The sequence below is a fragment of the Salmo salar genome, chromosome 17 (assembly GCF_965601325.2).
Source record: "Salmo salar chromosome 17, fSalSal1, whole genome shotgun sequence".
NCBI classification, from domain to species: Eukaryota; Metazoa; Chordata; class Actinopteri; order Salmoniformes; family Salmonidae; genus Salmo; species Salmo salar.
The window spans coordinates 28776745-28792873 of record NC_138307.1 but is presented as its reverse complement, the minus strand read 5'-3'; the positions used below and the strand labels follow the sequence as shown (position 1 = coordinate 28792873).

The following is a 16129-nucleotide window of genomic DNA, read 5'->3' as shown; positions in this document are numbered from 1 at the left end:
AACTAAAGAGAAGTCCAGGTGTACAACATTTAATGTGGCTCAGTGTTCTTGTCTGAACTTTCCACCCATTCAATCACATGGGGAGCTCTGCAGTTATTCAAATATAACAATTTGCAATAAAAAATCCTTTATCACAATTCACATTCCCGTAATTGTTTAACTGATCAAAAATAAAAATGATTCATATAATGCTAAATTCACAATCAACAAGAATATAAAATGTATAAGTACATATGAAAGTCAAGTTTCATCAGTCCCTTGTTCACGTCAACACTAAGTTCAACAAAATAGCACCTTATTCCCTATATAGTGCACCATTCACCAACGCCCACAGGGCTCAAAAGTAGTGCACTATATAGGGTGCCATTTCAGACACCTTAGTGAGCACATTTCAACTCCATTACGAGGGATAGCTAGCGCCAATAGGAATTCATTTCAAGGTTCATTTGTGCGAATGGCGGCATCTAAACATTGTCACTTAGCCGGGGTGTATTCAGTACACGGATTCTGTTGCTAAATGTTTTGCAACAAACGGTTTACTCTAAACAAAGCGTTTGGCAACAATTTGTTTCTATTGGACAAATTCAGGTAGGTTCCATTTCTAGAGTAAACGGTTTCCATTACAAATGTTTTGCAACAGAATCTGACTAATGAACAGACTCCTGACATGGCTGCTTTAAAACGGTGCAACATTGGCAAGACATCATAGGCTTCAGCTGGGAGGGGCTTCCTTGTGTTCTCTTCCAATCAGCTCACTCAATGGTGTTGAGGAAAAACAGTCTGGAAAACAAAATATTCTCCATTCATATGTGTGTCTTCATAAACTGTACCACGTCAATCATGGTTTAGCAATGTGTAAACTCACAAATGAAATAAGATCCAATTCTGGTGTCAGAGGAAAGCACTAAACATCGTCAAAGACTCCAGCAACCCAAGTTATTCTCTCTGCTACCACACAGCAAGAGGTACTGGAGTACCAAGTCTGGGACCAAAAGTCTCCTGAACAGCTTCTACCCCCAGGCCGCCAGACTGCCGAACAGCTTCTACCCCCAGGCCGCCAGACTGCCGAACAGCTTCTACCCCCAGGCCGCCAGACTGCCGAACAGCTTCTACCCCCAGGCCGCCAGACTGCCGAACAGCTTCTACCCCCAGGCCGCCAGACTGCCGAACAGCTTCTACCCCCAGGCCGCCAGACTGCCGAACAGCTTCTACCCCCAGGCCGCCAGACTGCCGAACAGCTTCTATTAAGTTAATAGTCCCTTTGAATTTTTTGCTGATCTGGCTTTTTAACTGCATCGTTGGGTTACCTTACCTCAGTCTTGGTGTGTCTGGTGTGGGTTACCTTACCTCAGTCTTGGTGTGTGTGGGTTACGTTACCTCAGTCTTGGTGTGTGTGGGTTACGTTACCTCAGTCTTGGTGTGTGTGGGTTACGTTACCTCAGTCTTGGTGTGTGTGGGTTACGTTACCTCAGTCTTGGTGTGTGTGGGTTACCTTACCTCAGTCTTGGTGTGTGTGGGTTACCTTACCTCAGTCTTGGTGTGTGTGGGTTACCTTACCTCAGTCTTGGTGTGTGTGGGTTACCTTACCTCAGTCTTGGTGTGTGTGGGTTACCTTACCTCAGTCTTGGTGTGTGTGGGTTACCTTACCTCAGTCTTGGTGTGTGTGGGTTACCTTACCTCAGTCTTGGTGTGTGTGGGTTACCTTACCTCAGTCTTGGTGTGTGTGGGTTACGTTACCTCAGTCTTGGTGTGTGTGGGTTACGTTACCTCAGTCTTGGTGTGTGTGGGTTACGTTACCTCAGTCTTGGTGTGTGTGGGTTACGTTACCTCAGTCTTGGTGTGTCTGGTGTGGGTTACCTTACCTCAGTCTTGGTGTGTCTGGTGTGGGTTACCTTACCTCAGTCTTGGTGTGTCTGGTGTGGGTTACCTTACCTCAGTCTTGGTGTGTCTGGTGTGGGTTACCTTACCTCAGTCTTGGTGTGTGTGGGTTACGTTACCTCAGTCAGTGTGTCTGGTGTGGGTTACGTTACCTCAGTCAGTGTGTCTGGTGTGGGTTACCTTACCTCAGTCAGTGTGTCTGGTGTGGGTTACCTTACCTCAGTCAGTGTGTCTGGTGTGGGTTACCTTACCTTAGTCAGTGTATCTGGTGTGGGTTACCTTACCTCAGTCTTGGTGTGCGTGGGTTACCTTACCTCAGTCTTGGTGTGCGTGGGTTACCTTACCTCAGTCTTGGTGTGTCTGGTGTGGGTTACCTTACCTCAGTCTTGGTGTGTGTGGGTTACGTTACCTCAGTCTTGGTGTGTGTGGGTTACCTTACCTCAGTCTTGGTGTGTGTGGGTTACCTTACCTCAGTCTTGGTGTGTGTGGGTTACCTTACCTCAGTCTTGGTGTGTGTGGGTTACCTTACCTCAGTCTTGGTGTGTGTGGGTTACCTTACCTCAGTCTTGGTGTGTGTGGGTTACCTTACCTCAGTCTTGGTGTGTCTGGTGTGGGTTACCTTACCTCAGTCTTGGTGTGTCTGGTGTGGGTTACCTTACCTCAGTCTTGGTGTGTCTGGTGTGGGTTACCTTACCTCAGTCTTGGTGTGTCTGGTGTGGGTTACCTTACCTCAGTCAGTGTGTCTGGTGTGGGTTACCTTACCTTAGTCAGTGTGTCTGGTGTGGGTTACCTTACCTTAGTCAGTGTGTCTGGTGTGGGTTACCTTACCTCAGTCAGTGTGTCTGGTGTGGGTTACCTTACCTCAGTCAGTGTGTCTGGTGTGGGTTACCTTACCTCAGTCAGTGTGTCTGGTGTGGGTTACCTTACCTTAGTCAGTGTGTCTGCTGTGAGGGAAGACCTCGTCTGGGATGTGTGCTGCGTCGAATGACTCCTTACTCTGGCTGTCTGAACTCATGGCATCTATCAGGCTGGCGGTGGCAGTGCCAGCGTATGTGTTGTACCCACTGTCCACCTACACAGAGAAAGCAGTCAGTTAAAATTCTATTCAAACAGATTGTCAAATCAGTGCCTCTCCCAGTGATTAACATGGTAATCAGAAATCTGAGAATAATTAAAAGTATGTGATCCATCTGTGTACATTCAACCAAAACATTTTAGTGCAAAAAAGTCAAACCCACAGTCAGTTACATACATGCCAGTAACTCTTCCAACTGTTTTTCTTTTTAGAAACATTTAAATGCCTTTTCTGAAATGTAAAACTGGTGGCCAGCTTGTTAGAGGTCTATTCTGTTGTGATTGGAGCGGTTTAGTCAGTAGACCAGTAGATACAGACCTGCATGCTGTTATCATAAGGGATGCAGCTTCCTTCAGCTAGCAGAGACACAAACATATGAGACGCCTCCGCTGCCATCACACTCGCCCCGACACGGGAGCTGGTCAACCAGACACCAACAGGAGTCACACCTCCTTCCTCCTCTTCCACAGGGAGGTCCACTTCCACCTCGCCGTTCTCCACCTCCTCCTCCATCTTCACTGAGTCCAACAGAGGCTGGCCCATCCCTGGACCCCCCTCACACAGCCTCCCCAGCCCCAGCAGACCCCCACTGGTCCTGGGTACACACGGCACCGGGAAGGGGGAGCAGGCGCCCAGCTCCATGGCTGGTAGTGAAGTAGAGGGACATATATTCTCCTGGTCCAGGAGGGAAGGGTTGGGGGAGATGGTTGGGGGTGAGGCCCAGCAGGGGGCTCCGAGTCTGAGCTCAGGGTTGACCTGGGTCCGGCCCGGGGGCTGGAGCGAGGAGCAGAAGCAGATGGGGGAACAGCCGTCTACGTAGGGGCTCTCTGTACAGGAGTTGATGTCCATGTCTAGAGGAACACCTTCAGGGGTCACAAAGCTCAGCTTCTTCCTCTCTCCTAGACAGGAAAAACAATCACGGCATCACTCAACTTACCAATAACATGGACACCGTTCACCTAATGACTTGACTCAACAGGTTGAGGTCCGTAAAAGATGTGCAAATCTGCACAGACATATTCAATCAGTTTCCATAGATAATGTCTCCAAAGCTGCATCAGGTTTATGGTATAACAACATTTAAGACGCATTATACCAATAAGGACATAAAACACCTCTTTAAATGACTCGTATACCTGCTATGGGTGTCTGTGTGAACTGTGGTCCGATGGGGGACAGGGCAGGGGACTGGAAGCCAGCAGGAGAGGAGCGCTCAGGGCACAGGGGGCTGGTGACACTTCCCAGGCTGTAGGTTCGGTAACGACCCTGGATCGGGCTGGACGAGAAAAGACCCTTCGAAAAAGAGAGACAACGTCTCATTAAAATGGCAAGAGAGAAAACAAGCAGTGACGTTTATTTGAAATCCTAGCTTTGTGATTCTTCCTCACACAAACAGATTCCCTCCTAGATGTTATACACAGTACCACTTTAGAAGGAGTATAGCATCTGCTATAGCAGAGCTGTCCTGTTCCTGGAGAAATAACCTCCTGTAGGTTTTAACTCCAACCCTGTTCCTGGAGAGATAACCTCCTGTAGGTTAACTCTAACCCCAGTTGTAACTAACCCGACCCAGTGAAAACCTTTTGGATGGCAGCTCTCCAGGAAAAGGATTGGGCAGCCCTGTGATAATAACAACACATGCTTAGAACCAGAGCAACAAACCACACTTGCTAGCATGTTTCACTGTCACTGAACACACTGGTCAGACACCATTGACATTGAATAGTGGCACACTTACAGTGGAGGGGGTCAGGGCAGACATGCCAGACAACGGGCAGGGCAGAGGAGAGGCGCTCATGGGTGAGAGGAAATCTCTATCCCCTCCCCCTTCTCCCCCAGGGGGCTCTCCCTCCCCTCCCTCTGGGCTGGGGGGGCTGGAGGACTCTGAGCCACTCCCTTGGCCGTCCAGAAACAACTTGCGTCTCAGAGACGAGGAGCTCATGGTGTCCTGAACCTGATCCTGCTGAGACACCTCCTTCAGTCTGTAGTATTCTCCTGGGGTGGGGTGGGGGGGAAGGAAGGAAGGAAGGAAGGAAGGAAGGAAGGAAGGAAGGCAGACAGACAGACAGACAGACAATTTGTGAGACCTGTTAAGGTTTCCTGGCAGTCTGGTAATATCTGCACAGAGATAAACATTACATGTATGGAGTGTTCACTGACATGTAAAGGTTTACCTAATATTTTGTCCAGGTGGAAGTCCACAGGTAAGGACAGGACTGTCTGGCAGCCTACTGTGATTTTTTTAGTTGATAGTGGATCTTCTAGTATCAGTGGGGACATGGAACCTAAAGATAGAAACATTTACTCATTTAACATCCATAGAAATGGCTGAACATAACAGTTATTCAGGAAATAGAAAATGACAGAAAATAAAAACTATAATGTGTGAGTGTTGGTGAGTGAAAAGCGACTTAACTCCAACTCATTGGATTCACTTACTCTTCCCAAAGTGCATCTGTGCTGATTTCTGTTTGCTTGTTGGTTCGGTCCATGGTGAAGGCACAATGGCGCCTTTCGTGAAAAACTGCTCGATAGCATTCTGACGTTTCTCCTCGATGTCAGAATCCATCCTGGATGTTTTCAAAAAAACAAAGCAGTTACCAGACCAATAAACCAATACCCCCAACCTCTCAGCAGCAGTTGTATTTCAAAGTGCTCCCCATTTGTCTTGTGTGCATTGTAAACCTTAACCTGGTCAGAGTTCCTGGTCTGACTGAGGTACATGGACTGGTTACTAGTTCCTCACCTGGTCTAACTGAGGTACAAGGACTGGTTACTAGTTCCTCACCTGGTCTAACTGAGGTACATGGACTGGTTACTAGTTCCTCACCTGGTCTAACTGAGGTACAAGGACTGGTTACTAGTTCCTCACCTGGTCTGACTGAGGTACAAGGACTGGTTACTAGTTCCTCACCTGGTCTAACTGAGGTACAAGGACTGGTTACTAGTTCCTCACCTGGTCTAACTGAGGTACGAGGACTGGTTACTAGTTCCTCACCTGGTCTGACTGAGGTACAAGGACTGGTTACTAGTTCCTCACCTGGTCTGACTGAGGTACAAGGACTGGTTACTAGTTCCTCACCTGGTCTAACTGAGGTACAAGGACTGGTTACTAGTTCCTCACCTGGTCTAACTGAGGTACAAGGACTGGTTACTAGTTCCTCACCTGGTCTAACTGAGGTACGAGGACTGGTTACTAGTTCCTCACCTGGTCTGACTGAGGTACAAGGACTGGTTACTAGTTCCTCACCTGGTCTGACTGAGGTACAAGGACTGGTTACTAGTTCCTCACCTGGTCTAACTGAGGTACAAGGACTGGTTACTAGTTCCTCACCTGGTCTGACTGAGGTACAAGGACTGGTTAATAGTTCCTCACCTGGTCTGACTGAGGTACAAGGCCTGGTTACTAGTTCCTCACCTGGTCTGACTGAGGTACAAGGACTGGCGGTGGATATCCTCAGCGTCTATGTCCACAGGGAGCAGGCTAGACATCTCATCTATGTCCCATTTAAACTTGGCTGGTGTCTGAAAACAATGATCAAGAAAACATTGAGAATAACGATTCAGGTAGTGATTGAAGGAACGTCACTAGGTGGCTCTGTAAAACAGGTGATTACGTTCACAAGAGGACAATGACAGGACTTCTGAAGGAGATAAACCTGCTAACTGACTTGCTGATCATGGAGGTCAGTTGTCCTTCAGGCTATTGAAGTGGGTGAACTATACAAGATATGTATGAGACCAGACCATAAATGTGTACAAAATATTAGGATGACAGACTGACCAGGTGAAAGCTATGATCTTTTATTGAGGTCTCTTTAAATCCACTTCAATCAGTGTAGATGAAGGGGAGGAGACAGGTTAAATAAGGATTTGTAAGCCTTGAGACAATTGAGACATGGATTGTGTATGTGTGCCATTCAGAGGGTGAATGGGCAAGACAAAATATTTAAGTGTCTTTGAACAGGGTATGGTAGTATGTGCCAGGGGCACAGGTTTGAGTGTGCCAAGAACTGCAACGCTGCTGGGTTTTTCACGCTCAACCGTTTCCCGTGTGTATCAAGAATGGTCCACCAACCAAAGGACATCCAGCCAACTTGACACACCTGTGGGAAGCATTGTAGTCAATATGGGCCAACTTCCCTGTGGAACGCTTTCTACACCTTGTTGTCCATGCCCCGACGAACTGAGGCTGTTCTGAGGGCAAAAGGCAATGCAACTCAATGTTTTGTTCACTCAGTGTAGGTTTACACTTACAGCTCCGGAGGTCTTGGAGGACTTGAAGACAGAGGGGCTGGGGACCACGGATTCTTGCAGGCGATGGTAGTCGTTGGGGCTCTCGAAGGGGTTACGGATAGCTGCCCTCCCTGGAGTCTCAGGAGTGATCTGGACATCTGGAAGATCTCCCATAGTCTGACCACAAACCTGAACCTATTGATGCAGGAATTCAAACATTAATCAGCTTTGATCCAGTATAAATAGTATGCTAATCAAAGATCACTAAGTACTAGAGAAAGCCAAACAATTACTGTAATACTATCAAGAGAACAAACCTTACTTACATGAAAGACTAGCTAGCTAGCTAACGTAAGCTAAACTAGCTGGCTGTTGGTCCCACAATCTACTACATACTAGCTATCCCAAACGTTTCGTTAAATGCCTGGCTAGCTAAGGCTTTAGAAACTATTCTGAGAGGTTCATTTGATAGATCTATTCGATATGTTATTTGATATTGAAGCCCTGATACTCACAGCAGCTGCAGAAGTTTTCAACACAACCAAAATAAGGTTCCAGAGTCAGTTGTTTCAAACGTTTATTTCAGTTTTCCCACAACGCCAATTGACCAATAGAAGTTAATAGGAAGTGCCTGACAACCAATCAGATTAAAGATTTCAGAACGCTCCAAATTCACAGCGACGTCACTTCCTTTCGCTTGTGTGGTCGTTAGTAAGCTGACTAGCAAAGTATATACTCATGGTAGACTTTATCAACAAATGTACTATTTCTAATTTATCCAAATGACGGGGTTGTGATAGTAGAAGTATTTTTGTAAATCAGCTTGAACTGTTGAAGTTGCTGTTGAGTTAATCTCAGAGGTCCCACACGAACTGATCATGGCTAGCAGTGCTAATGCTAACAACATGAATGCTGTCCGAGAAACAATGGATGGTGAGTTAGCTAAGGTTATGATCATGTCTGTTGTAGAACCTAGATATGTGTTTTACAAATGTGACACACTCTATTGATTGCAATGCCTAAAGATTGGCTTGACAGTAAGGTAGTTAGCTAGGTAACTTTAGCTAGCTAGCTATTTATCACATTTCGTTCTGTACCCATGGCAACAATCCACCACACAGCAGTATTAGTAAGAACACTTTTATCTTGAAAGGTGACATGGTTTAAACTATACAGCTCGTTATATGCCAGACAATGGGTAACTAGAGTGCCAATTTCATGTTATTATTTTCTCTCCTATTTTTCCCCACAAGTGCTGCTGGAGATCTCTAGGCTATTGAACACAGGCCTGGACATGGAGTCTCTGTCTATCTGTGTCAGGCTGTGTGAGCAGGGCATCAACCCAGAGGCCCTGTCCTCTGTCATCAAGGAGCTACGTAAAGCCTCAGATTCACTAAAAGTAAGGCCATGTTCAGGGGACAGGGATAGATACTTACAGAACGGAGTCTATAGAGACACAATAGAACAAGGTTGGACCAAGTTTGTCCCGTGGACCCTGCTATAGAGACTCAATAGGACTAAATGGACTCTGCTCTGTACAGGACGGTAGCTCTCCAGGAACAGGGTTGGAGAGTCCTGTATTAGACTCTGCTCTGTACAGGACGGTAGCTCTCCAGGAACAGGGTTGGAGAGTCCTGTATTAGACTCTGCTCTGTACAGGACGGTAGCTCTCCAGGAACAGGGTTGGAGAGTCCTGTATTAGACTCTGCTCTGTACAGGACGGTAGCTCTCCAGGAACAGGGTTGGAGAGTCCTGTATTAGACTCTGCTCTGTACATGACACGGTCAATTGCTGTGGTTATCCTTCACATAACTGCCACTGTTTTAATGAGTCCATTATGCTTCAATCTGATAGGCTAGGTTCTTTCTGACTGGATCTAGATAACTCCGTCTCTGCCTCACCACTGTTGCATGTTGCACCTGTAGTCACAAACTTAATGTCTAAACAATATGCCAATATTTGTCTTCCTTCTGTTCCAGGCCTCTGACAACTGAGGATCCAAGACTGATCCCAACAGAACAATTCCGCTGAGTGGAAGTCTTTTCATGCTGTCAAGTTTCACAATATTGCCAAATAGTGAGCGTCTATTACCCTGACCTATTCCTCGTGCCTCTGGATTTGACCCCTGGCTTCATTTGAAGGAAAATGGTGTGTGTGTAACATTTGGTCTGGCAACATCAGTGGCCAATTCTCCTTGACTTTTGTGTTCCTGTCATCAGCTTGGTGTGCAATCTGGCAATATGAATGACTGCAATGCCCTGATATCCAATGTTTCAGTACCCCTCCCTCCCTCAATCATATAGGTTGTCAGTTCAGTCGTCTTTCTTCTGACTGAAGGAAACCTAATCAATGGCACTATCCATCATCACACAGTGCTACAATGATGGGTTGTTTTCAATTCCTTTATAGCTTTTTGGATGTGTAAAGAAGTCTAATTTATTGCGAATTGTGTGTAGTTTTATATGAATTTAATGTCCGTTTTTTTCTTCAATGTCTGACATGTCAAAGTTTTTTGTTTTTTTTCTCTCGAAGTGTCCAGGATTGTCAATGATGGATGGAACTCAATATTAAAAGCAGTTGCATTTTATATCCACAAGGTGGCAGTGTTTCTTTACTTACTCATTAGATCATGATGATTCAGAAGTACTATCCAGTTTACCAGTAGAAAAGTTTACCTAGTTAAATTAAAGAGTCATAAATCAGTGTAGATACGATATCCTCCATGTCCTCTGTCTGCAATGTTCTTCTGTTGAGGAGTTCTCTGATAAGGACACCTGGGCTCCTGAGTGGCGCAGCGGTCTAAAGCACTGCATCTCAGTGCAGGAGGCGTCACAACAGACTCTGGTTTGATTCCAGGCTGTATCACAACTGGCCGTGATTGGGAGTCCCATTGGGCGGCATCCACAATTGGCCCAGCGTCATTAGGGTTTGGCCGGGGAGGCCGTCATTGTAAATAAGAATTTGTTCTTGACTTGCCTAGTTAAATATCTTTCAATTGGAGATCTCAGGAAAATGTCTCTGCACAAGTAATAAGAACGAAGGAGGTAGGGATCTAGTGGGTCACTAGCCCCCACTAAGAACAATGTCGTATTGCTGACACAAAAAAGCTACATTTGGAGAAAAAATTGTATGTGGATGAAGGTCATGCTTTGGCGAATAAACTATAAAGGGAAATAAATGGCTATAGTTCACTTTGTTAGTTATTTCCTGAAATGTTTTTAGGAAAGCGGTGTTTTAAAGTGCCCGCGGTGCCAGATACCTGGTAGCAGATTGGGCCATAGAGTTTCACACAGTGTGTTAAAATCCATTCAATCAGTTTAATTTCGACATTCTTTAGTAAGTAATACTTCAAAGCTACGTCTAGTTGTTTTTAGTTAAATTATTTGAATAAAATATGTGGGGGGGAAATGGTGTCACCATTAATATCCGCACTATGAAGAGATGTGATGTAAAGTCCCTCTTTTTAACTCACCTGCACATTCATTTTCTTTGTTCTTTGTTCCTTTTCAATACAATCCATGATGTACAATTGCACTAAATATGATTTGAATAATGCAAGGTTTTAAATCCCAACAGTCTTTAAAATTTCATTCAGGATCAAAAGGTTTTCAATAGTTGTTTTTAATTAATAAAATAAAATCTTAATTGGAATGGAATATTGGAATGGAATATAACTAATAATATTACATTTCATTAGGGTATAACATTTAATAACAACTTAACTAATTAATTCAGTGTAGCATTGATGTAGCAACTTATGTTCTGCTATTGCATTTGTACATACAGTACCTGTCAAAAGTTTGGACACGCCTACTCATTCAAGGGTTTTTTCTTTATTTGTACTATTTTTTGCATTGTAGAATAATAAGGCAAAGGTGGCTACTTTGAAGAATCTCAATTATAAAATATATTTTGATTTGTTTAACACTTTTTTGTTTACTACATGATTCCATATGTGTTATTTCATAGTTTTGATGTCTTCAATACTATTCTACAATGTAGAAAATAAATAAATAAAAACCCTTGAATGAGTAGGTGTGTCCAAACCTTTGGACTGGTAGTATATGTCACAAATAAAGCTATACCCAGTCAAATTGGAGCACAACTCATGAGTCCAACTCCTACACTGCTCAGACCTAATCCAGTCCCCACCTGTGACTGAAAACAGGGGGAGAGATGCCAATTTAAAAGCTCTCTCAAACAGTTAGCTAGCTATCTAGATATATGACATAAAATGCTGTGTAAAATAGCTAAAAGGCTATAAAGTAACATTAACTGTAAAGCTATCAGTCACTGGTGGAAACATTTACAACTGCAATTAAGCTACGTTATCTTTTTAATGTATTTTACCTCAGACGATCTGGTAGTAAGGAGGTTGCTAGCTAGCACTCTTTGCAGCTTATGCTAACTAGCTAGCTGGCTAGCATTTACTGCTAGTGGGTTGCTAGCAAGCAAGTTAGTATAAACTAGCGGGGGGGGGGGGGGGGGGCAAGTCACACTCATCCAACATGTTTCTCTCTTGATTATGTATCTTAAGGCTCTCCTACTTGTATATTTAAATAACAATTATAGATCTAACTATATTGGTATATATCTACAACTTTTTCAACTATTCAAAAAATTTGATCAACTTATCACAAAATTGTTTTGTTGAAATATCTCCAAAAGTTGTGATGAGGACATTTGTTGTTGTTGAGCAAGAACAGTGACAGACCAGGGAATGTGTTGGGGGGGGGGGGGGGGGGGGGGGGGCAGTTTCACCAGGGGCAGTTACCCCCTACTACCTTCATCTTGGGTGGGTGTTGCTTTTTTTAAGGGTGGAAGATGAACTGTTAACAAGGCTACTGGTTGCAGGTAGTTGTTCCCTTCAGCATGGCCCTGGCAAGGTGCCCTGCACTGTGGCTGAGCATTTGTTTCCCCCAAATGTGTGTTGTGGGAACGGTAAGACACATGTGGTCTATCAAATATAGAGAGGCATTTAATAGATATATCTACCCAGGCAAACCGTATGTAGTGTATTGGCATCTCTGGGTTGGGGCCCCCAGTCTATCATCAAGACAAATGATGGGCATCACAGACTCGTTTTAATCTCCATAACAAGAGACTCACTGTGTTGGAAATTAATGAAAACAAGATTGTCTTTCATTTGAGTTGATGTGAAACGCGCAGGCAGCCAGCTGCTAAATGTGGAGGAATGAAGAAGACAAGAAAAATCAACATTTAGCTTCGGTAGGTGAGAAAAGACTCATTCGTTCCCCGCCGCTGGCTCCGAGATAAATTAGCTTGTTTGTCTACCAGCCATCTGTTTGGTATTTGATATGTGCTGCGCACGGGACCCACCGTGTTGAATACGGCGCGAGATGAACAGCATCATCATCATCTTGAGGTTGTAAATATGAGAGTTGATCATCATCATGTTGTAGGCTACAATAATAGTTGATGACCAGTGGGGATGTTTGGATACAGCCAGCTGTGGCTGCTGAGACTAACCACATTACAATCAATGATGATTACATTAGAAATATATTGTAGGCCTACAGTTAATGATGGAAATCAGGCCTGTCTTTGTTATCATCACATTTCCAAATAGCTCCATCGTCTGTTTGTAGCACTTAAAGCCACAATCAGCAGTAGGAACAATAACAAAGCGTTTTCCCCACCCCTTGTTTCAGTAAAAGGCTGAGGGATGAGAGGCTGGAGAAATTGAACTGATCTACAGTTTATAGTTAAAACTATTGATGCAAGGACTGACCATCCATGATATCAAAATGTTCATTTTAACCATGTTTTGGGGCCATATAGTGTTTGTTTACATTTACTTTGTTTAGAAACACTGGAGTAAAACAAGCTTATATTTTGGGTTCTCATGGAGTGTGACAGTTAAACTAAGTTCATGAGGCATTTATAAGTTATATTCTTCAAGAATCATTGGGTTCATATCATTCATTTATACAAATTAAGTCCAAAAATGGATGTAGAAACCGCTGATTGCCCCTTTAAACATTGTGATTTTAGTATAGGTTACTCAATATACATTGTACTTCCTAGAAGCCTTTTTCCATAGGCATAGTGAATGTTACAGCAGTTACTTCAATCCTGGGCCTGTAGTCAGATCAACAATGAGTGACTCTTCCTCAGGAACACAGCCTAGCAACTCCATTACCATTAGTTGACTGAAGCGGAGAGAGCTGTAAGGTCTGAAAGTTGTCCTTGCCCCTGTTTTTAATCAAGCCTAATACAATTAAAGTGTGTGTGTTTCTGTCAATAAAAAGAACCCGGATTTGGAGCAGAGCTGAGCTGGCCTTGACTCCTGCTGTTTGCTTTGTTCATTAACAGGAGATGAGCAGATGGCTGCTGGGCTGACGGGCGCTCTGCCTCTCCTCTCTCTCTCCTGTCTGTCTCCTCTCTCTATCCTGTCTGTCTCCTCTCTCTCCTGTCTGTCTCCTCTCTCTATCCTGTCTGTCTCCTCTCTCTCCTGTCTGTCTCCTCTCTCTATCCTGTCTGTCTCCTCTCTCTATCCTGTCTGTCTCCTCTCTCTCCTGTCTGTCTCCTCTCTCTATCCTGTCTGTCTCCTCTCTCTATCCTGTCTGTCTCCTCTCTCTATCCTGTCTGTCTCCTCTCTCTCCTGTCTGTCTCCTCTCTCTATCCTGTCTGTCTCCTCTCTCTATCCTGTCTGTCTCCTCTCTCTATCCTGTCTGTCTCCTCTCTCTCCTGTCTGTCTCCTCTCTCTACCCTGTCTGTCTCCTCTCTCTCCTGTCTGTCTCCTCTCTCTACCCTGTCTGTCTGTCTCCTCTCTCTACCCTGTCTGTTTGTCTGTCTCCTCTCTCTACCCTGTCTGTCTGTCTGTCTGTCTGTCTGTCTGTCTGTCTGTCTGTCTGTCTGTCTGTCTGTCTGTCTGTCTGTCTGTCTGTCTGTCTGTCTGTCTGTCTCCTCTCTCTACCCTGTCTGTCTGTCTGTCTGTCTGTCTGTCTGTCTGTCTGTCTGTCTGTCTGTCTGTCTGTCTGTCTGTCTGTCTGTCTGTCTGTCTGTCTGTCTCCTCTCTCTACCCTGTCTGTCTGTCTGTCTCCTCGCTCTACCCTGTCTGTTTGTCTGTCTCCTCTCTCTACCCTGTCTGTTTGTCTGTCTCCTCTCTCTACCCTGTCTGTCTGTCTCTCTCCTCTCTCTACCCTGTCTGTTTGTCTGTCTCCTCTCTCTACCCTGTCTGTCTCCTCTCTCTACCCTGTCTGTCTGTCTGTCTCCTCTCTCTACCCTGTCTGTTTGTCGGACTCCTCTCTCTACCCTGTCTGTTTGTCTGTCTCCTCTCTCTACCCTGTCTGTTTGTCGGACTCCTCTCTCTACCCTGTCTGTTTGTCTGTCTCCTCTCTCTACCCTGTCTGTTTGTCTGTCTCCTCTCTCTACCCTGTCTGTTTGTCTGTCTCCTCTCTCTACCCTGTCTGTTTGTCTGTCTCCTCTCTCTACCCTGTCTGTTTGTCTGTCTCCTCTCTCTACCCTGTCTGTTTGTCTGTCTCCTCGCTCTACCCTGTCTGTTTGTCTGTCTCCTGTCTCTACCCTGTCTGTTTGTCTCTCTCCTCTCTCTACCCTGTCTGTCTGTCTGTCTCCTCTCTCTACCCTGTCTGTTTGTCGGACTCCTCTCTCTACCCTGTCTGTTTGTCTGTCTCCTCTCTCTACCCTGTCTGTTTGTCTGTCTCCTCTCTCTACCCTATCTGTCTCCTCTCTTTTCTCCTCTTTCCTGCCTCTCTCTAGCCCCGTTTATGACTGCTGCTTACATGTGTCCTTTGTCCTGATCTTGTCCTGATCTTATCCTGATCTTGCCAGTGTAGACTTGTGAAATCTTATCAAAATCAGTTCACAATGTGTCTTTTAATCGTCTACACCTGTCTAAAAAGTGGGCACAATCAGAATGAGGACAAGATCAGGACAAAGGGTGTATGTTAGAACCAGGTATAAATGTGGCTATTGTCTCGGTCTGTCTGCCTCTCTCTCATTCCTGTCTCTCCCTCCCTCTATCCCCCATCTCTCTCGCTCCCTCCATTACACTTCTACAGCACAATGTGACCAGGCAGGCAGGCAGGCAGTGTGTGTGTGTGTGTGTGTGTATGTGTGTGTGTGTGTGTGTGTATCCAGCTGTTAGGAGGGCCTGCCTGGACAGAGACGTCAGCTTCTTTCTCCTAAACACACACACTGCGGCCCCTGCACCTGGGCCTTGTTAAAGAGGTAATGACGGTAGCTACAGGGTAAACAACTATAAAGTACTGGTGCTGATTGATGATTGGCTGAACAGGAGCAGGAAGTCTGACTGAAGTCTGATACTTGTGTTTGTTCCTGGGGTTGTTTTGCTGTTTCTATGCTCCTTCGGGGACAATAAAGATATATTGAATTTAAATGAACTGAATTTAATGAGAGCTGTCTGTGTGGATAACGTATATTTAATAGATATATTCTGAGCTTTGCGCTGAGAAACTTGAATTGAGAAATGGCAGTATGAAAGTGGACAGTTTATTACCAAGCCGTCTGTGTCATTGAGTGAATAGGATGGGCTGCAGTACAGTACAATGATATATTCAATAGAAATCCTTTATGAAAGGGTTGGATTTCACTGAGCCCAAGTCCAACATAATAACACTCCTCTCATTCTCTTTCTCCTATTCAACATTCTCTTTCTCCTATTCAACATTCTCTTTATCCTATTCAACATTCTCTTTATCCTATTCAACATTCTCTTTATCCTGGCTTGATTGACACTTTCACCTCATTCTGAATGTGGAAAATGCTATAGCTTAGATAATTTATTTCCACAATAGACGTTTGAATAATGTAATTCCTTCATATGACCTGGTCTGTTACATTGGCCAGTGTTGTTACTCCAGAAAGGAAACCTGCCAGAAGGAAAGGATGAGGGATGTGATAATGCTGTGTCAACATGTTTCACTGCTAGGGTGT

At 44.8% G+C, this 16129-nt stretch overlaps 2 protein-coding genes across 3 annotated transcripts; one reads left to right on the top strand and one right to left on the bottom strand.

Annotated features, from left to right (window-relative positions):
• Positions 1-13: 13 nt before the first annotated feature.
• On the bottom strand, positions 14-7792 carry LOC106583508 (bora aurora kinase A activator). 2 transcript variants are annotated; one of them, XM_014167775.3, is made up of 10 exons: positions 7705-7792; positions 7211-7384; positions 6372-6478; positions 5393-5523; positions 5128-5238; positions 4692-4948; positions 4090-4246; positions 3272-3852; positions 2806-2950; positions 14-780 (listed from the first exon to the last, which is right to left on the bottom strand). In XM_014167775.3, the coding sequence occupies exons 2-9, from the start codon at positions 7361-7363 to the stop codon at positions 2807-2809; spliced, it is 1641 nt and encodes a 546-aa protein (XP_014023250.1). In that variant the 5' UTR covers positions 7364-7384; positions 7705-7792; the 3' UTR covers positions 14-780; position 2806. The 2 variants fall into 2 exon arrangements, with proteins under 2 accessions (XP_014023250.1, XP_045555509.1); XM_045699553.2 differs by lacking the exons at positions 6372-6478; positions 7211-7384; positions 7705-7792 and adding an exon at positions 5826-5864.
• Positions 7793-7872: 80 nt separating this feature from the next.
• mzt1 (mitotic spindle organizing protein 1) lies at positions 7873-9785 on the top strand. The gene is made up of 3 exons (XM_014167783.3): positions 7873-8122; positions 8443-8588; positions 9169-9785. The coding sequence occupies exons 1-3, from the start codon at positions 8068-8070 to the stop codon at positions 9181-9183; spliced, it is 216 nt and encodes a 71-aa protein (XP_014023258.1). The 5' UTR covers positions 7873-8067; the 3' UTR covers positions 9184-9785.
• The last annotated feature ends 6344 nt before the right edge of the window (positions 9786-16129 follow it).

Excerpts from the sequence above, each read along its gene's own strand:
- LOC106583508 (XM_014167775.3), bottom strand. The coding sequence starts at position 7,363 with ATGGGAGATCTTCCAGATGTCCAGATCACTCCTGAGACTCCAGGGAGG. Across the intron at positions 5,239-5,392 it reads ACAGATGCACTTTGGGAAGA|GTTCCATGTCCCCACTGATA; the intron begins GTAAGTGAATCC and ends TTCTATCTTTAG. Across the intron at positions 2,951-3,271 it reads CTTATGATAACAGCATGCAG|GTGGACAGTGGGTACAACAC; the intron begins GTCTGTATCTAC and ends TTCTCTGTGTAG.
- mzt1 (XM_014167783.3), top strand. The coding sequence starts at position 8,068 with ATGGCTAGCAGTGCTAATGCTAACAACATGAATGCTGTCCGAGAAACA. Across the intron at positions 8,123-8,442 it reads TGTCCGAGAAACAATGGATG|TGCTGCTGGAGATCTCTAGG; the intron begins GTGAGTTAGCTA and ends TTTCCCCACAAG.